At 49.3% G+C, this 17,807-nt stretch overlaps 1 protein-coding gene across 5 annotated transcripts in view; it reads left to right on the top strand.

Moving 5' to 3' along the window:
• Positions 1-17,807, top strand: part of PKM (pyruvate kinase M1/2) — a 114,857-nt gene that overhangs the window by 15,593 nt on the left and 81,457 nt on the right. For all 5 annotated transcript variants that reach the window (XM_069624647.1, XM_069624648.1, XM_069624651.1 and 2 more), the window contains exons 4-6: positions 2,536-2,667; positions 2,754-2,940; positions 4,625-4,895. In XM_069624647.1, the coding sequence (XP_069480748.1) occupies positions 2,536-2,667; positions 2,754-2,940; positions 4,625-4,895 (590 nt within the window). The remainder of the gene's footprint in view (positions 1-2,535; positions 2,668-2,753; positions 2,941-4,624; positions 4,896-17,807) is intronic.

Raw genomic sequence — 17,807 nt, forward strand, 5'->3', positions numbered from 1 at the left:
TAGAATGCAACAAACATCTGATCGCCTTAACCAAGATGTTTTTCATTGAATAAATATACAAAGTCCAATGGGCGACCATTTTTCAGAAGCCATCATATCCTTTATCTCAAGATTGCTGTCCGGGGAGGGAGGGCTGGGGGGGGGTAATTTCAGGACTTGCAAAGCCAGAAAGACCTATGAATTCCAATGCATGCACACTTTCAATACACTGGCAGGGGGCTTGACCAGACATCATGGTTTCATGAGTCACTATTTCAACTAACAATCACTTTTTCCATCCATGGAGATACAGGTATCGCCATCCAGACCTAACCTTTTCCAAAGTGGTTCCGACATTGAACTCTCACTGCACCAGCGCCTCTAAGGAAATTAATTGTTGCCCCATCTGCCCTCCAAATGCCCCAGCCAAAGAACTTCTATACATGCCTGGGCCCTTTTACCTAGTCAAACCCCACCTTTCCTCTTGATTGTGATATATTACAACTCCGCTCCAACGGCCACAAGCCTAACCTATTAAATTACTATCTCCTCTTTCAGACTTCCAGAGGCACAAGCCTGATGTTTGCGCTACCAGTGATTTTGTAAAGGGACTGGCCCGACATACTGAGCTTAAACACCTAACCCGCCCCACCTGCCTTTCTGAGAGCCTTTTTTTCATTGATTGCTCTCCAATTTCACTAAACCCTACCCCACTTAACATACCATTTTTAGACCTTTAAGATCGTAACGTGTGGGGTCGAACACTTGACTCTCTGAGCAAAACTCTGCTTCAGACAGAACTGGGTATCTGCAGGAGGGGATGTGTAGGCTGTTTGTGTTTTTTTTTTTTTTTTTTTTTCTCAAATGTTTCACTCCATCTCTGCTTGAGGACGGGGAGACATGGCATGAGAACTCACAAATATGTAAAATGACTTACTTTCTCCAGCCTAATAGATTACTCTCAATGTGGGTGTGGAGGGTGGCGGTAGGGGAAGGAAGCTCTGTATAATTTTGTGAGTGCCAGTTGTTTTTGTGGTAAAATAGAAGTCACCTTGTGTATTTCATGGCTTACTCCGAGGCAGCAACTGGAAATTGGGACACAATCTCACTTGAAACCCCCCAAATGATCCTTAACTGCCTGCCTTTGTGGCGAACTGGCCAAACAATGTGGTGGCTAGGGAGCCCACACATGACCATTTCTTACCCCCCACCCCCGAAAGCCTCTCAATGTATATCCTTTCTTTAATCTGTCTTCCTTTCCAATTAACTCTTGCTGGACATCGGTTGGGTGATTGCATAGTTGGTGAGGTCAGGATAATCGTACCCTGACGCGCCCCCCCCCCCATCCCCTGTATAGCAGCTGTTGACCGTACTGCCATTGGAGAAATGAGAATGAACCCCACAAATTACCCTTGGTCTCTCTTCTGATATGCACCATTTAGCCACCCACCAACACACAATCTGTCCCACCCCTTCCCCATTGACCTAGTCCCAAGTTGCCCTTCTTGGAGGCACACTAGTTTCTCCTTTTCAAACCAAATTACCCCTGTCAAAGCTTAGCGATGAAACCCACCACCCTAAATGTAAAATCTTACTGGTCCCTCCTCACCTTTGGGCTAGCCTTGGCTCTAGAGGGGGTTGGTGCAGATTGGAAGGTAAAAAAGAATGCCACGTGGTCTAGTTTACTGCATTACCGACTTTGAAACTGAATATGATCCAATCTCTGCATCCTCACATCTGTCATTTCTCGTTTTCCCAAATCTGACTGACATGTTTGACTGCTTAGAAACCATACTCCTCTCAACCCTGTAGCACAAGTGTTGATGAGTATGGAACATTTCCCACCATGTATAAAGTCTTACTTTCATGGAATAATCTGCACAAGGGGTTTCTTTAACCAAGATGTTCACCATTGTTTGAACTTCAGCCCTGGTCTACAAACAGTTCCTTTGATGGTGATGGTTATCCACTGCACCATAAGGGTGCTTTATGCATTTGAGCAGCAGCAGCAGTCTGGAATCAAATGGTCTAGGGTATTCTAAATCCCTTTCAATGTTTAGGGTGCTGTGATTTCTGTTTTGAAGGCCACACAAAAAATATTGTGTGGCCTTCAAAAGCAGAGTTGGCATACATTTGGGGAGGCTTTGTCCACACCATCCACTCCTGTGCTGGTGGGCTTTCTTAGATATTGGGGCAGCGGGGGGTGGGCATATGTTACCCCCTAAATTCTTCACCCACCCCAGACACACTGATTCAGACATGCAAAAATACACACTTTTACATGTTTACCTCCTTGTCACTGTTGACGGTTCAATTTAAAAAGGTCTCTCGGAGCATTTCTAGATTGGTCGACTTTTTGGTTTGACACCATGTTTAGAGGTGTTTCTGCACTAGCAGTATGGTGGAAACAGCTGTTGCTGGCTAGGTTGCTAGCTAGGTTGCTACGTAGAAATTATCGCTGAGCACGTACTCTGCTGTAGGTGGCATTGAATTGAGGGAATGGAGTTCTACGTTGCACAGTTAAAATCTTTGTCTTCCCATTTTCTTTCCCAACAGTACCATGAAAGCACGATTAAGAACGTAAGGGCGGCTACAGAGAGCTTTGCTTCAACCCCCATTCACTACCGACCAGTGGCAGTTGCGCTGGACACCAAAGGGCCAGAGATTCGAACAGGACTTGTAAAGGGAGTAAGTGTCAATTTGTCATTCTGCTCCAATTGTCTAAAGGGACTCCACAGGCTGAACTAATTTCTCCCCTCCCTTCTTACCTCCAGTGTGCCACAGCAGAGGTGGAGTTGAAAAAGGGCGCTGAGCTCAAGTTGACACTGGATGATGCCTTCATGGACCACTGTGATGAGAAAAATCTCTGGGTGGACTATAAGAACTTGCCCAAGGTCGTGTCTCCAGGCAGCAAAGTCTATGTGGATGATGGTCTCATCTCTCTACTCGTGAAAGAAATTGGTATGTGGCTGCTTGCACCTTGTAGGTAGCTTGCCCTGTGCCTCAATGACTCTGCAGTATTTTCCAGCTTGTCTGAGTTTGGGCAGCAGAGGAGTGCTTGGGCGTCAGAGGGGTTGTTTGCCTATGTTTAAGTGGTTAGAGCTTTGACAAAATAGTCTGGATTCTAATGTTTACTAGAGTCTTGCCTTCACCAAAGCTTCCTGCCCTGACTAGTATAGGAACACTCTTCCTGCTACTCTTTTGTTATTGATGCATGGTAACGAACTTTGTTTTATATTAATAAAGCAGGCTAAGTTGACTTTGGCAAGAAGGGGTCTTCTTGTTGAGGGCTTTACTGATGGTTGTAGGGGACTTGTTCAACAGTTAATCAGTGGGCCATCACCATAGTCTAGTATAATGCGCTTGCTTTCCAGTGTACAATGTGAAAAGGGTTTCTCCAGCATTGGATCTTTCATGGATTCACATGCTTAGAATATTCCCAGCCTGACGACGGGGAATATTCTAAGCATGTGAATCCATGAAAGATACCAATGCTGGAGAAATGGACTTACAGGTAAGAAACTATTCCCTTCTCCAGCATTGGCATCTTTCATGGATTCACATGCTTAGAATATTCCCCGTCAGGTTGGGAATCCCCGGTTTCAACCGGGGATTCCCAGCCTGACGACGGGGAATATTCTACGCATGTGAATCCATGAAAGATGCCAATGCTGGAGAAATGGAGTTACGGGTAAGAAACTATTCCCATCTTGGTGTAAATGGTGTGCAGCTTCAATGTATTTGTGCCAATAGAGGAAGGGAAGAAAACCTAGGGGTTACCAATCGAGTTTGAATCCAAGGAGTCTGCTTTTGATAAACCTTCTTGGCATTGTGGTGGTTTGAGTGGCACAATTGCTTTGCCATATAGTTAATTTAGGTTGACTTAGTTTTAATGTCCTCTTAAGGTTAGTTTAGTATACACAAGGCTCATGCCCCATGCGAGCATCGTAGTCCAAATGTTTCAGCGCAGCACCAAAAAATGCACGCAGAGCATGCAAATTCAGCTGTTGTCATTTATGGCCATCCTGTTGGGGTAGGGGGGGGCACAGTAGACTTGACAAGGGCTGTTGATGGGTGGGTCAATTACTTGCACTGGTATTCATGCTCTGGCTTTGGTCACTAGTTGCAAGCAAGTGCCCAACGATTGGGCAGCTGGTGGAAGAGAATTGGGGCACTGTGGTAATGTTTTATAGGGGACTATGGGTTATTTAGTGGTGCAAGTATGTTACTGAAGGAAAAACCCTTACCCTATTAGGGTATTTATTGAGCAGACCTAGCTTTTGGAAGCAACAGAGCTTTACAATCCTACAGGGAATTGGGAGCAGAGCCAACAAGGAGTGGGGATATAATAGTGGAAGGAGGGCAATTTCCAAAATGATCTATACAAATAACCAGGGTAGGTAACAGTAGGCATCAGATCAGTCCCTTTTATGGTGAGGAGTGACAGTGTATGGACCTACAGATATTTCGGAGATGGAACGTCTCTGGCACATAGCTTGCAGGAGTGGATCACAAAGGATTGGTTAACATTTACTTTGAGAATGGTGCAGTGCTCAAATTGTTCAGATTAGCCCCATCGTTATTAAAGGTGACATCACAACTTCATAATTTGTTTAATTTACTTTTTCTGCTTTACTTCGTCTAGGTGATAATTACGTCCTTACTGAGGTGGAGAATGGTGGTACCTTGGGCAGTAAGAAGGGGGTAAACCTCCCTGGTGCAGCTGTTGATCTTCCTGCTGTTTCTGAGAAGGACATCCAGGACTTGAAGTTTGGAGTCGAGCAGGATGTGGACATGGTATTTGCATCTTTCATCCGCAAAGCTTCAGATGTTGAAGCAGTCCGGAACGTCTTAGGAGAAAAGGGGAAGAACATCCGGATAATCAGCAAGATAGAAAACCATGAAGGCGTGCGCAGGTGCGTGTTGCCCTGCCTGTTCTGTTAATTGGCATTTTGAGGATTGGGGAGGTCTTTAGGTGGAGTTCTGTTGGCTCTTGTGCAGGTAAGGAGTCTCTTGGTGCTGTGCAGTTGGAATTTTGGGCAGAACGGCTGCCTATAGAATTTGCAGTAAATGTTGGTTCTATGTACAGTCCCAACTTGCTTTTTCTAGCTTGTGTAGAATTCCAATGGGCAGCTCTTACCTCACTAATTAGTTAGCATGAGTGAACACAAGTTTACATATGCTTGTCCATGGGCTGATCGCATTTCATATAGCTTGACACTATTCCATTGCGTTTCCTGTTTGGTCTGGCTTTGTGGTGGCTAGTGATGTCTAGAAGAATTGAGGCACTTGTGCCGGCAGTGCATATGTGCAAATTATATTGCGTTATCGTTGTACCTCGGGCAGGACTAGGCATGCAAGTTCTGCTTAGTACGCCAGGAGGGAGGAAGGGAAATGTGTCCCTTGCACCCTAACCCCTTTACCCCCACAATGAGCCTTTGGATGTGGCCAGTTCAGATTGCTGTTGTCTGTACTGGCGTTGCTTCCCCCAATCTGTTCTCTGCCCCTAGTCCAGTAGTGGGGATGGACACTGGCCTTGCAGCTTGCTCTGCGAATGCAACTGGATGGTGTCAGTGTTTCTGTTTGAAATGTGCGCAGCAGCACATTGTTGCTATTGGGCTTCATTTTATTTTCAAACCAGTTTAACTAAGGGTTAGAGGCTGCAGTTTCTGGCCATGTCGTTTGGGCCCGCATAGTGTATGAGGAGTTATTTCAGTTTTTGTTTTTAGGTCCGATTTTGTATTTTGCAGGTTGTTGTGGTGGGAGGGGACAGTCTTGCACAACATGCATCTTGATATGCAAGAGTGATGTCATTAGCTTTTATGTTTAAAAACTAGTGAGACTTGATTTTAACATGTTGCAAAAGTTGTTGCCGGGGGTGTGGGGTTGTCGAGGCATGTAATACCTTTTCTCCAGCATGGGGTCTGGCATGGATTCACATGCTCATGCATATTCCCCGTCAGGCCGGGAATCCTCGGTATAGAAAAAAAATCAGTATCAGTTTCTGATCTGTCTTTCTTAGTAGTAACCAATCGCTGGTTTCTGGGTCATACTGCCCCAGTCAATGACTGCCCTCTCCCTAAGCCCTGCCTCCGGCAGCCATCCTCAGATTTTTACCACACGTTCAAGTGTTGGGAGTCCTCGGGAGTCCTCGTGCTGTACCTCTCGAGCTTTTGCTGCGTTTTCGTGCTTTTTCAGGAGATATTTCTCATTTTTCGGTTAAATAGAGCCTCAAGCTCCACCGTTTCTACATCCGATCAACGGGGATCCGTTTCGGAGTTTTCTACGCCCCGCAAGGGTGAAGATTTCGTCGAGTTGCGCTTTTGGAGGATTCCAGAAGTTCCGAGGCCTGCCCCGGAGAAAGGAAGCTCGACGCCCGGGTAGCTGTTCAAGACCTGCCCTGGATGCCAGCTTCAGAATGTTTTCAAGGAGGACGAGCATTCGTTATGCCTCTACTGTCTCCATGAGGACAAGACACACAAGGAGAAGGCTGTGCTTTTTGTGGGAACATGTCGGAGCGGACCATGAAGGATCGCCACCTCCGTCTCGCCAACTGGCTGGAAGGGAAGAGCCCGTCAGGCGAGAAGAAGAAAAAGGTCTGAGCGGTCTTCTAAGTCCTGTGAGGGCACCCCCGGCGACGGGGGGCCCAACAAAAGGCTAAGCACCGCGAGTCTGCGGGTGCCGAACGGTCGGGCTCCTTGGCTGCCAGGCAGGGCGCATCCTCCCCCGCGCCATCAACCACGAGCCAACGCTCTGGCTCGGGTAAGAGGAAGTCCGAGAACCCGGCAAAGCTTCTGGAGAGGCCCCGGTCGATCTCGAAGATTCTGGCAGAGGGGGAGCGAGGCTCGGACCCCCCCCCTTCTCCCTCCCCAAGTTGAAGGCCCTAGGCGTCCAGAAGGTGACGATGGCCTCAATTCACCCTGCTAAGACCTCTATTGAGGATGTTGCCGCGGCCCTGGCTCAGCCTGTGGAGGCTACACCAGTGGAGGCGCCCTCAGAACCCAAAGTCTCCCTGCCACCGCGGAGGGAGTCGTCTTTCAGGCCCATTGAGAAGACCCCCACGAAGTCCTCATTGGAAAAGGTGGGGGAGGGGCTGGTGGCATCTTGGATACAGACACAACCTCTGAAGAGCTCATCGAAGTCGTGGAAGAGGCCCAACCCATCGGGAGGGATCCCGACGAGAGCGCCTGTCGCCGACAAGGCTCCTCAAGAGCCCTCGCGCCAGTCGTTTCCGGCGCCGCAAGACACCTCGGCGGCCATTTTGTCAGCGATCAGTCCTTATGCTCGGAGATAAGGACAAGGTTGCCACTTCCCCCGACAGAGGTACCGGAGCCAGGACCTTCGGAGAGTCCACCACATAAGAGGACGCATCCGACGCCACCTCTCCCACCTCTGCGGCCTGCTCTGCCTTCCCCCTGGTGTACTACCCACGGGGATGATACAGGCACAGACACGGCTACGACCGGTACAGATGACGACTGAGGCGACGACGGAAACGTGTCGCCCCCTGCTCTGGCGTCCCCGCCCGACGAGATTGGATCCTTTCATGCCATGATTTCCAGGGCATCCGAGCTTTTTCAGCTCTGCCCAGAAGAAAAGAAGAAAGAAGGGTTACCTTACCAACCGCGCGAGGATAAGAGGAAGACTGTCCTCGCCGTACGTCTTCTTGATGACATCTGGGATGAGGGGCTCGCCCTCCTCAAGAACCCTGTCACGGCGCCGGCAAAGAGGGACCGGTACGAGAAGAAGTACCGGGTCCCTGACGCTGCCCCCTTGTGCCTCCGGGCACAACCTACCCCGGATTCGGTCATCTCGGCGGCAGCAAAGAAAGCTGGGGGGCATCGGCCTCGACAACTTCCCCGCCGGACGGCGAGGGCAGGAAGTTGGACACGATGGGACGACGGATCATCTCCTCCGCAGCGACGACTATTTAGGCGGCCAACGCCCTGGCTATCGTAGCCCGCTACGACGGAGTTGTGGTTCAAAAAGGGCTGAGGCCCTTGAAATCCTACAGGAGGGGGGAAATTGCTTCGGATCACGGTGGCAACAGACATCGCCGACTGTCGGGTACTGTCAGGTTGGAGTGACATATTCTTTACATACAGTATCATATACTCATTTACATTGGGTCAGGGGAGACACATATTTAGTATAGAAAGGTTTTAGGAAGTTATTATGGGTTATATTTTTAAACAGTCAATTTTGCCCTTAACCTTCATTGCAGTCTATGGAGATTGCCCCAAGCCAAGATGGAGGTTCTCAGTCTAAATTCTGATTGACTGGAGATTGCTTATAGGGAGGACAATGAACATTCTAAACTGCCTTTCATCGTCCTTGCCCAGCTGAGAGGTTGTGTGCCTTGTTGCTCCTGCTTAACTTTGTCAAGGGTGACAAGTTTCTAGCAGTTGAGCGGAAGATCTGAAAGTATAACTGGAGTCGTGTTTGGAGTTTGGTGGAGACACGGGACAGGAGTCAGAAACTTCCATTTTTGCTGAGAAAAGAAGTGTTCAAGTCTTATTCAAGATAAGTGACTTTCTAGATTTGTTGAACTTTGTAAAAAGGTTATTTTTATCTAAGGGATTGAAATCAAATCTATCTAAAAAGATTGAAGCGCGTACGTTTGTTTTTATCGCTACATGTCTAATCAAACTAGCGCAAGTTTTTTGTCCGTTACTTTTCGCCCGCGTGTCTGTCTCTGCGCGTGAGAGTGGACTCGCGTTTACTGTTAGTTTACGCAAGGGTTTTTACTGTACATCAAGGCACAGAAGTTCCATATGGTCACCCACCAGCATGTGCTGGGACAGCTGGAGGAGGGCGATTTCCTGTCGTCGTTGGACTTGGAGGATGCCTACTTCCACATCCCCATTCTAAAAGACACCGAAAGTTCCTCAGGTTCGTGGTCCAAGGGCGGCACTACCAGTTCAAGGCCCTCCCGTTCGGATTGAAGTTGGCACCCAGGGCATTCACCAAGTACCTCGCACCGGTGGCGGCGCAGCTGCGCCTACAGGGGATCCACGTCTACCCCTACCTGGACTGGCTCATCCGGACAAGGACAAGGGAGCTCGCCGTGGAGCACACTGCGAAGACCGTCCAGCTGCTCACGGACCTGGGATTCTCCAACTTTCCAAAATACCACCTGGTTCCGTCGCAAGTCACCCTGTTTCTGGGAGCCAAGTTCGACACAGTGGCGCGGCTGGCCTCGCCGTCGGAGGAAAGGACCAGGACCATTCTGGGCAAGGTGAAGCATCTGCTGGCCACGGACATGGCCAGGGTAAGATCTATCAAGTCCCTCATCGGGATGATATCCTCCTGCATCTATCTGGTGCGCCTTAGCAGGCTTCGGATGAGACCCTTACAGGAGTTCCTCGACGCCCGCTGGATCCAGTCGACGGGCAGCTTCGAGGACGGGATCCCTCAACGAGACGTTCCGCCAGGTGATCCGGTGGTGGGGTACCCGCTCCCATCTGTCGGCGGGCACGGACTTTCAGACCCCAGCTCACCAGGTGATGGTGACGACGGACACCTCCTTGGAAGGTTGGGGAGCGCACTCCGGAGATCTTCACGCGAGATAAAATAAGCGCGTGTGTATTTTGCGCGTGTACGTATTTATTCGTGAGTCGGACATTAGCGCGAGTGCGTTTTACCCGCAATTGAATTGTCAGCGCGTGAGCGTATTTTCCGCGACTTGGAGGGAAGCGCGTGTAATTTTTATCGCGTCTTGGACTTTAACGCAAGTGTGTTTTACCCGCGAATTGAATCGCCAGCGCGTGTGCATATTTCCCGCGATTTGGAGAAAAAGCGCGTGATTTTTTTTCTTCCCGCGGTTTCTGGCTTTCCACGTGAGGATTCCATCGCAAGTTAAATTCGTTCCTGAGAGACTCTCTACAAAGAAAATATTAAAAACAAATACAAGAACTTAAAAGAACTTCATAAATCTTACTTGAAGACCTTGTTCAAGAATCTTAGATTTGAGCAGACTAACTACAAAGTTAAATTACATTCATGGACCTACTGAGAAGGCTGAATTATCTATAAGATTCTGGTCCACAAGTAAGGAAGCCTTGTCTGCTTTTCACATCTCTGAGCATTCTGAAGAGAAGAACCAGGTATGGTTTTTAAACTATTTTGGTTAAGGATTTAGAGTTTAAGGTTAGTATAGTAACCCATGAGTAATGAGGTATATTGCATGTTTATGTTTTAACTACAGGTGAAGAACCAGCGAGTTGATAGCTTCCAGCCTGGTGTTTGCTTTGTCCCTTCTCCCTTCCCCCTGAAAGTGAGGTAAACTGTGAGCAGTTATATTTGTCAGCTCAGAGTGCCACATTTTGGGTGGATTGTCGGGGGTTCAGCAGCTTCTGCAGACACCAGGTTCTCAGCATGACAGACACCGGGTTCCGTCAGTTGGGCAACGGCATTTGCTTGAGACGACGAGGATGGCTCAAGGCCACGGATTTCCGCCAGGACGTACAAACCAAGGTTTTGGACATGCCCTTCGACGGGAACAACCTGTTTGGGAAGGCGGTTGATGAGTCCCTTCAGGCCATCAAGACAGACATGGAGACTGCCCGGGCACTGGGAGTACTCCAACGACGGCCATCCTTTCGGAGCTTCGGAGGCAGACAAGGTGCCTCCAAGTGATCCGGCAGTGGCTCCTCCACTTACCGCCAAGCGGCAAGATCTTCGGCCCAGGAAGCCTACAGGGGACGCGGCAAGTCAGGTGGTGCCCGTTGTCGACAAGGAGGCAAGGCGGCCTCCGAACAAGATTGAACCGACAGTGGGGTCGGGGCCCCCGCCGAAGCACCCTGGTGGGAGGCCGGCTGGCGAGATTTGTCAGCGTGTGGGAGTCCATCTCTACCGACTGTTGGGTGCTGGACGCCCTGGCCCAAGGGCACGCCCTCGAGTTTCAGAAGAAGTGCCCTCGAGTTACGCCCGTGGCCTGGAAAAAAAATCACGTCCCTCAACTACTGTTGGAAGTAAGGGCGATGCTCAAGAAGGGGGCCATCGAGCTCGTCCCAAAGAGGCTTCGGGGCTCTGTTTACTCAAGGTACTTTCTCGTAATAAAGAAGACAGGAGAATGGTGCCCCATCCTGGACCTACGACGACTGAACAAGTACATCAAGGCACAGAAGTTCCATATGGTCACCCACCAGCATGTGCTGGGACAGCTGGAGGAGGGCGATTTCCTGTCGTCGTTGGACTTGGAGGATGCCTACTTCCACATCCCCATTCTAAAAGACACCGAAAGTTCCTCAGGTTCGTGGTCCAAGGGCGGCACTACCAGTTCAAGGCCCTCCCGTTCGGATTGAAGTTGGCACCCAGGGCATTCACCAAGTACCTCGCACCGGTGGCGGCGCAGCTGCGCCTACAGGGGATCCACGTCTACCCCTACCTGGACTGGCTCATCCGGACAAGGACAAGGGAGCTCGCCGTGGAGCACACTGCGAAGACCGTCCAGCTGCTCACGGACCTGGGATTCTCCAACTTTCCAAAATACCACCTGGTTCCGTCGCAAGTCACCCTGTTTCTGGGAGCCAAGTTCGACACAGTGGCGCGGCTGGCCTCGCCGTCGGAGGAAAGGACCAGGACCATTCTGGGCAAGGTGAAGCATCTGCTGGCCACGGACATGGCCAGGGTAAGATCTATCAAGTCCCTCATCGGGATGATATCCTCCTGCATCTATCTGGTGCGCCTTTGCAGGCTTCGGATGAGACCCTTACAGGAGTTCCTCGACGCCCGCTGGATCCAGTCGACGGGCAGCTTCGAGGACGGGATCCCTCAACGAGACGTTCCGCCAGGTGATCCGGTGGTGGGGTACCCGCTCCCATCTGTCGGCGGGCACGGACTTTCAGACCCCAGCTCACCAGGTGATGGTGACGACGGACACCTCCTTGGAAGGTTGGGGAGCGCACTCCGGAGATCTTCACGCGAGAGGCCTTTGGCTCCCGGAGAAGTCTCTCCACAACATCTTGGAGCTCCGTGCGGTGTTCTGGGCCTTCAGGTCTTTCTTCCGTCCCTCAAGGGCAAGGTGGTGAGGATCTTCACCGACAACACCACCACGATGTTCTACATCCGGAAGCAGGGCGGAACCAGGTCCCCGGCCCTACCCAAGGAAGCTCAAGATCTGTGGCATTGGGCCGTCGCCCAAGGGATGTTTCTGGTGCCTCTTCATCTGGCAGGAATAAAAAACACGATCGCCGACTCACTCAGCAGGGAGCTGCGCTAGTGCCATGAGTGGGAACTACGCCAGGATCAAGTGGATCGATTCTTCCGACGATGGGGCGAACCCCAAATTGATCTCTTTGCGACGGTGACAAATTCCAAGTGCCGGAGGTTCGCCAGCAGGTTCCCCCAGCCGAGGAGCATTGGCGATGCTTTCTCGTTCCCCTGGGACAGCCTATTTCTTTATGCGTTCCCTCCGCTGCCGTTGCTGCTCCAGCTCGAGGTCCCGGTGCAGGATGATCCTCGTTGCACCGGCGTGGCCGAGACAGATCTGGTTCCCGGACCTTCTGGACTTGTCAACGTCCCCACCTTCTCTCCAGAGAAGGAGGCGCCATTCTTTACCAGGGCCCGGAGTCACTGAATTTGCAGGCCTGGCTCCTGCAGCACTAGAGTTTGGAGGGTACGACATCCTGGCCGACTGCAGAGAGGTTCTTGCAAAGGCCAGGGTGTCCTCAACTCTCGTGCTACGGACATAAATGGAAGAGGTTCTCTGTCTGGTGCCGTGCACAGAAGATTAACCCCCTTGCGGATTATGGCCCCTCAAATACTGCCGTACCTACTGTCGCTGGCCAGAGCTGGACTGGCTCACGCCTCCATCATACATCTGGCTGCAATCTCCCGATATACCAGGACGACGGGACGGGCGTCCTTGTGGTCTCATCGCCTGGTGAAAGAATTCATGAAGGGACTATTCCGATCATTCCCGCCGGTGAAGGCTCCTGCCCCGGCGTGGGAGCTTAATGTGGTGCGGACCAAGCTCATGGGGGGGGGGTCACACCCATCCTTTATGCCCAAGGTGCCGTCGGACTTCCACCTCAACGAGCCCTTGGTGTTGCCAGTTTTCTTCCCATCGCCGGCCGAGAGGACTTTGGACTCGCTGGATGTAGCTAGAGTGCTGAAGTTCTACGTGGACCGCATGAAGAGTTTTCGGAAGACGTCACAGCTGTTTGTGAACTTTGGGACTGAATCAAGGGAAGGCTCTCGACTTCCATTTCCAGATGGCTCTCCGGCTGCATCATGCACTGTCACCGGTTCGCAAACTGACAGCTGACCGGCCGTCCGAGCCCATTCGACCAGAGCGATCGCTGCTACCACGGCGTTCCTGTCTGGTGTGCCCCTGCTGGACATCTGCAGGGCTGCGACGTGGAGGTCGACGCACACCTTCACAAGAGTCTACTGCGTCGATCGGGACTCCAGGGAGGAGGCCAGGGTCGGCCAAGCAGTGGTGTGCAACCTGTTCGCCTAAGGTGAGCCTGGTGAGGAGGTAAGGGCTGCTTAATGTAATGATGAGCTTGTTGCCACCTCCCGTGGTTGTGCATGTGTACTGCTATGTATTCTCTTATTCATGAGCATGTGAATCCATGCCAGACCCCATGCTGGAGAAGGAACAAGTTACTTACCTGTAACTGTTGTTCTCCAGCATGGGCCTGGCATGGATTCACGTGCGAACCCTCCCGCCTACCCCTCTGCGGCTCTTCACTTGGTTATACTGCCACTTTACGTGCTACCAAATCTAAGGATGTCGGCCGGAGGCGGGGCTTATGGAGAGGGCAGTCATTGGCTGGGGGCAGTATGACCCAGAGACCAGTGATTGGTTACTACTAAGACAGATCGGAGTTCAAATGAGGAAAAAAAACATATGCAGAGTGGGAATCTTTATTGAAACCTATGTTCACCTGCATGTGTTCACCCTTAATCCTAGACTGCCAAACAAATGTAAAAGGTCAGCTATATCCACCCACCTGCTTTAAAACGGTGTGTTTGCCTTGCTTTATGAAGGGGGCTGCGGGGAGATGCATGGACTGAAGGGTTCTATGTGATTTCTTCAAATTCAAAGTAGAATTATTGTGGGTTTTTTAGGAACGTTTTGCTGCAAATGTGTGGGGGAGACCCCTGCTGTCATAATAATTATACGCCTAAACCCACCCACACATATATATTCGGCCAAATCAGTTGTTTCTAACTCGCTGAAGCTACTGCGGCAAAAACTCTCATTTGAAGCATCTTCTTAGTGATTAGTACAAGAATCCCACCACTTACACTAGGACCCAGATATTCTGGTTTCAGTCACCAGCTTGACCAAATCCTTTGGGATCCCAGGTCCAAGTGCTGCTGACCCTGCAGAAGTGTCCAATGCCCAGTAGGTCTAACCTCATGCCAAGTTTCCTACATTTTAAGGCGAAAGGATAAAATAATGTACTCTACTCTCTTCAGCTCTTGGATCCTCCGATGCCCAGAGACTACTAGAAACGAAGTGTGTCCTGAAGAAAGCTTTCCCTATGGTGTAAGTTTGTCCTGACAAACTATTGTGGTGTTAGTAGTTTGGGCTAGCAGGCTCCTATTTGGAATTCCTGACGTTCGTACACAAACTTTTGTGCAAAAAAGACTTTTTGCTACGGGGTTGGACCTCCCTCTAGGCAGTTGGGCTTCTAAAGGAACCTTTCTTAAACACTTCTTCACTTTGCTATCTTTGATATGTCCTTCATGCAAACCTGTTGTCCTTACTGTTGTGTTCACTTGATAGCTTTCAGCTACTACACAAGGCTTGCGTCTGATGTTTGTTTATCGAAACTTGTGGGATGCTGAAACTATTGAAGCACACATCAGCATGCATATTGAAATCCCACTGTTGCAGCACATTCCCAAACTTATTTAACGACCTAATGGCCACTTAGATCAAATTTTGCATGGGTGCTTTGGTCTTCTGGGGCAATTGTCGCATATATTGCAAAATACCAACCCTGGAGAGCAGGGGTGTCCCCTGCTCCCTGTGTTTGTTTTGCAATTTTGGGCATGCAGGGGTGTCCCAACTTCCTTAAAATTGGAGGCAGGGAGCAAAAACAATGTGTTTAAATTGGGCCCTGAGTAGATAAATTGCAGCCAGTTTACTGTGATCAAAACACACCCAAACCCTTGCGTTCACTCCCACAGGCCTCTGCAGTAAATGCAGAAAAATGGTACACAACGATTTTTTTTTTAACCAGATCCTGTTCAATGAAGAATACTCGCCCTATGGCATGTGTGCCTACCTATAGGAGCCATGGCACAACCTTTGCAGCCCCTCGGGACATAGTGTGTGCAACTACTGTTGCGCCCAGCTGCATAAACTGTATGGACAAATGGCACCTCCATGGCAACCGGAGGGCGGGGGGGGGGGGGTTGAAATAACACAGGAGCACTCCTTGATTAGTGTGTCTTCTTTAAACTTAGAGATCTAGTCTAGGACCTAATCTTAACCTTTGTTTTCCCAACAATTCCTGGTCTCCTGAGAGCTTACAGGAGATCGTCCTCTTATGGTAGAGATACAAAAAATGGTGCCTGCTCTTTAACACCCCCACACAGAAGGCATAGACCCCCTCTGCTTTTGGTTTAACTGTTGAAATGACTTAACCTGGCCCTAATCTAACTATATATTATCACTGTTGTGGGATTCTCTGATCCCATTTGGGGAAGTCTTGATCACTTGTCCCAAATAGCCTCTTTACATAAGCATCCATCTTGGGGCCAAGTGCTAGAAGTTGTGTGGTAGCGGTTACTCTATGGTCCTTTCTCAAATGCATGCAGAATATGGCGCTTGCTAAAGAAAAATGTTAGTACCTTGCTCATACTACCTTTGGCGTGCTCAACATTTGCATATTCTATTCTTCCCGTCTGATTTGCTGGGGAACTTTTAACCACCTTGGCTTTTTTAATCTAATTGTACAGCGCTCCCTTTGGGGTAGCTGGCAGGCTATTTGAACACTAAAGGTTTCAGTGCGCACTTAACTCGCGCTCCACTGAGAGGCAAGTAGAATAAGTGCTAGCGCTCTAATTGAAATTGTGTGTATAGCGTAACTGAGCACACCTCTTCTGCTTGAACGTGAGCGAGTAGACAGTCGTTTTTTCTTTTCTCAGTGAACTCCACGCACTGGCCAGCCTGCTTACCCTTGATTTTTGGTGTATCAAGCCCAAAGCTGGCATTTTGTGTTTACCCTCAGATTTTGTCTAAAAATTATACAGGCTGCCACCTGAAGATGAACAATAAAGAAGTCTACACTAGTTTCTCCTACCAGATCTTCTGCAACTTTCCTGTTAGATGCTGGGTTCTTCTGGAATCCCTAAAATGGCCTAGATCCAGACCATCCAACAAATATATTGGTGGTATCAAAAGTAGAAATAAAAGGCTCTTCGAGACTGTTCATGAAGATCCGCAATCCATATGCGTCCAAGATTGAGGGAAGAGAATGGCTCCACTAATTGATTAGAGGAAAACCTTAAGGTTTCCTACTCGCCAACACCAGATCCACTCCCCAAGCACACTTGAAACATCCTGCAAATCTTCCTAAGAGAAACTGCCCTTCACCTTCAGTGTCTGGCTCCTCCTAACCTATGGGCCCTGAAAACAGTATAGTGGAGATGCTGCTCTCATGCGCCCCCACCCATCTCCAGACACTGCTTAGTGTGCACAACTAAACGCGTGCTTTTTAGCTTGTGTGGCTGGCTGCAAGATGAGTACGATCTGATTTAAGAATTCTGCAAGCTCATGAAAACGTGAGTCCACCATTTACAGTTCTCAGTTCTCTTAATTCTTCATGAATTGCATCGGGTCTCGCCACCAATTCTAGATCCTGTTGCATGCTTCACTTTCAGAAAGATTTTCCTTGAAGTTGGCCTGAGGGTGGAATTCTGGTTGAGAAGGACCTGCTCCTTCAAGGTCTTCTGATAAAAGGTTGTTTTAGAACACTATTGTGGGTTCTATACTGCCAGCCAAGGAGGTCACCACCTTTGCATTCATTCTGACCTCCCCTTCCAATATGAAATGGGGGAGGGGGTGCGAGGGGGGGGAAGCATTGCCCTCCTACATTGAGTCTATTGAAAACGAGTGTGCAGTTTAATCCATATATCCAACATTCCTTGCCTCCCCACAAAACATTTGGCACAAAGCGTCCTCCCACCATTGAGCCTGTGGATCTAGTCCTCTATCGGCACATGTTTTCAGTTTAATGTTGCACTTCAGGCTGGTGGTACTGTTGGGATGGAACTGTGGCTAATTTGCCAGTAGGATGGTGTTTGGCTTTAGAGCTGGGTTTGCACCTTATAGTGGTTGGCTTCGTAGGGTTATGGACTGAAATGGCTGGGTGTGGTGAAGTCTAGTCTTCGACATGATGGGCATAGCTAGGTGTGGGCTAGCTTTAAATTGCTGGCAAAGGATATTGAACCCCACCTGCTCACATTACTGCTCTTGCCTGCTGGTTAATATTAAAGCTTGCTAGATGGCTCTTATTCCGAATCCTCCTCATGTGCTATTAATAATCCTGTTTTATGTCTTTATTGCTCTGATCTTGGTCTTGATGGCCAATGGACTTGCAATAAATTTGCAAATTTTGATTTCAGTTCTTTACTCGCAAATTAAGATCTGTTTTTTGTTCTTCTGATGTTATGCTTTGTATTTTGTGGAAGGCTTTCTGTAAACCAAAATTCCTTCATGCGCACCCCATATCTTAAGGGAAAACTGATCAAAGCAATCCCTTGATTTTTATGAAATGTTTTGTTTTTGTACAAGTTTACCCTGGGTGAAGTGATGCCCAAAAGACTGCAGCTTGTTCAGGTTCTGAAAGGCCTGTTCATGT

This window comes from Ambystoma mexicanum, chromosome 11, assembly GCF_040938575.1.
Source record: "Ambystoma mexicanum isolate Mex_15411 chromosome 11, UKY_AmexF1_1, whole genome shotgun sequence".
NCBI classification, from domain to species: domain Eukaryota; kingdom Metazoa; phylum Chordata; class Amphibia; order Caudata; family Ambystomatidae; genus Ambystoma; species Ambystoma mexicanum.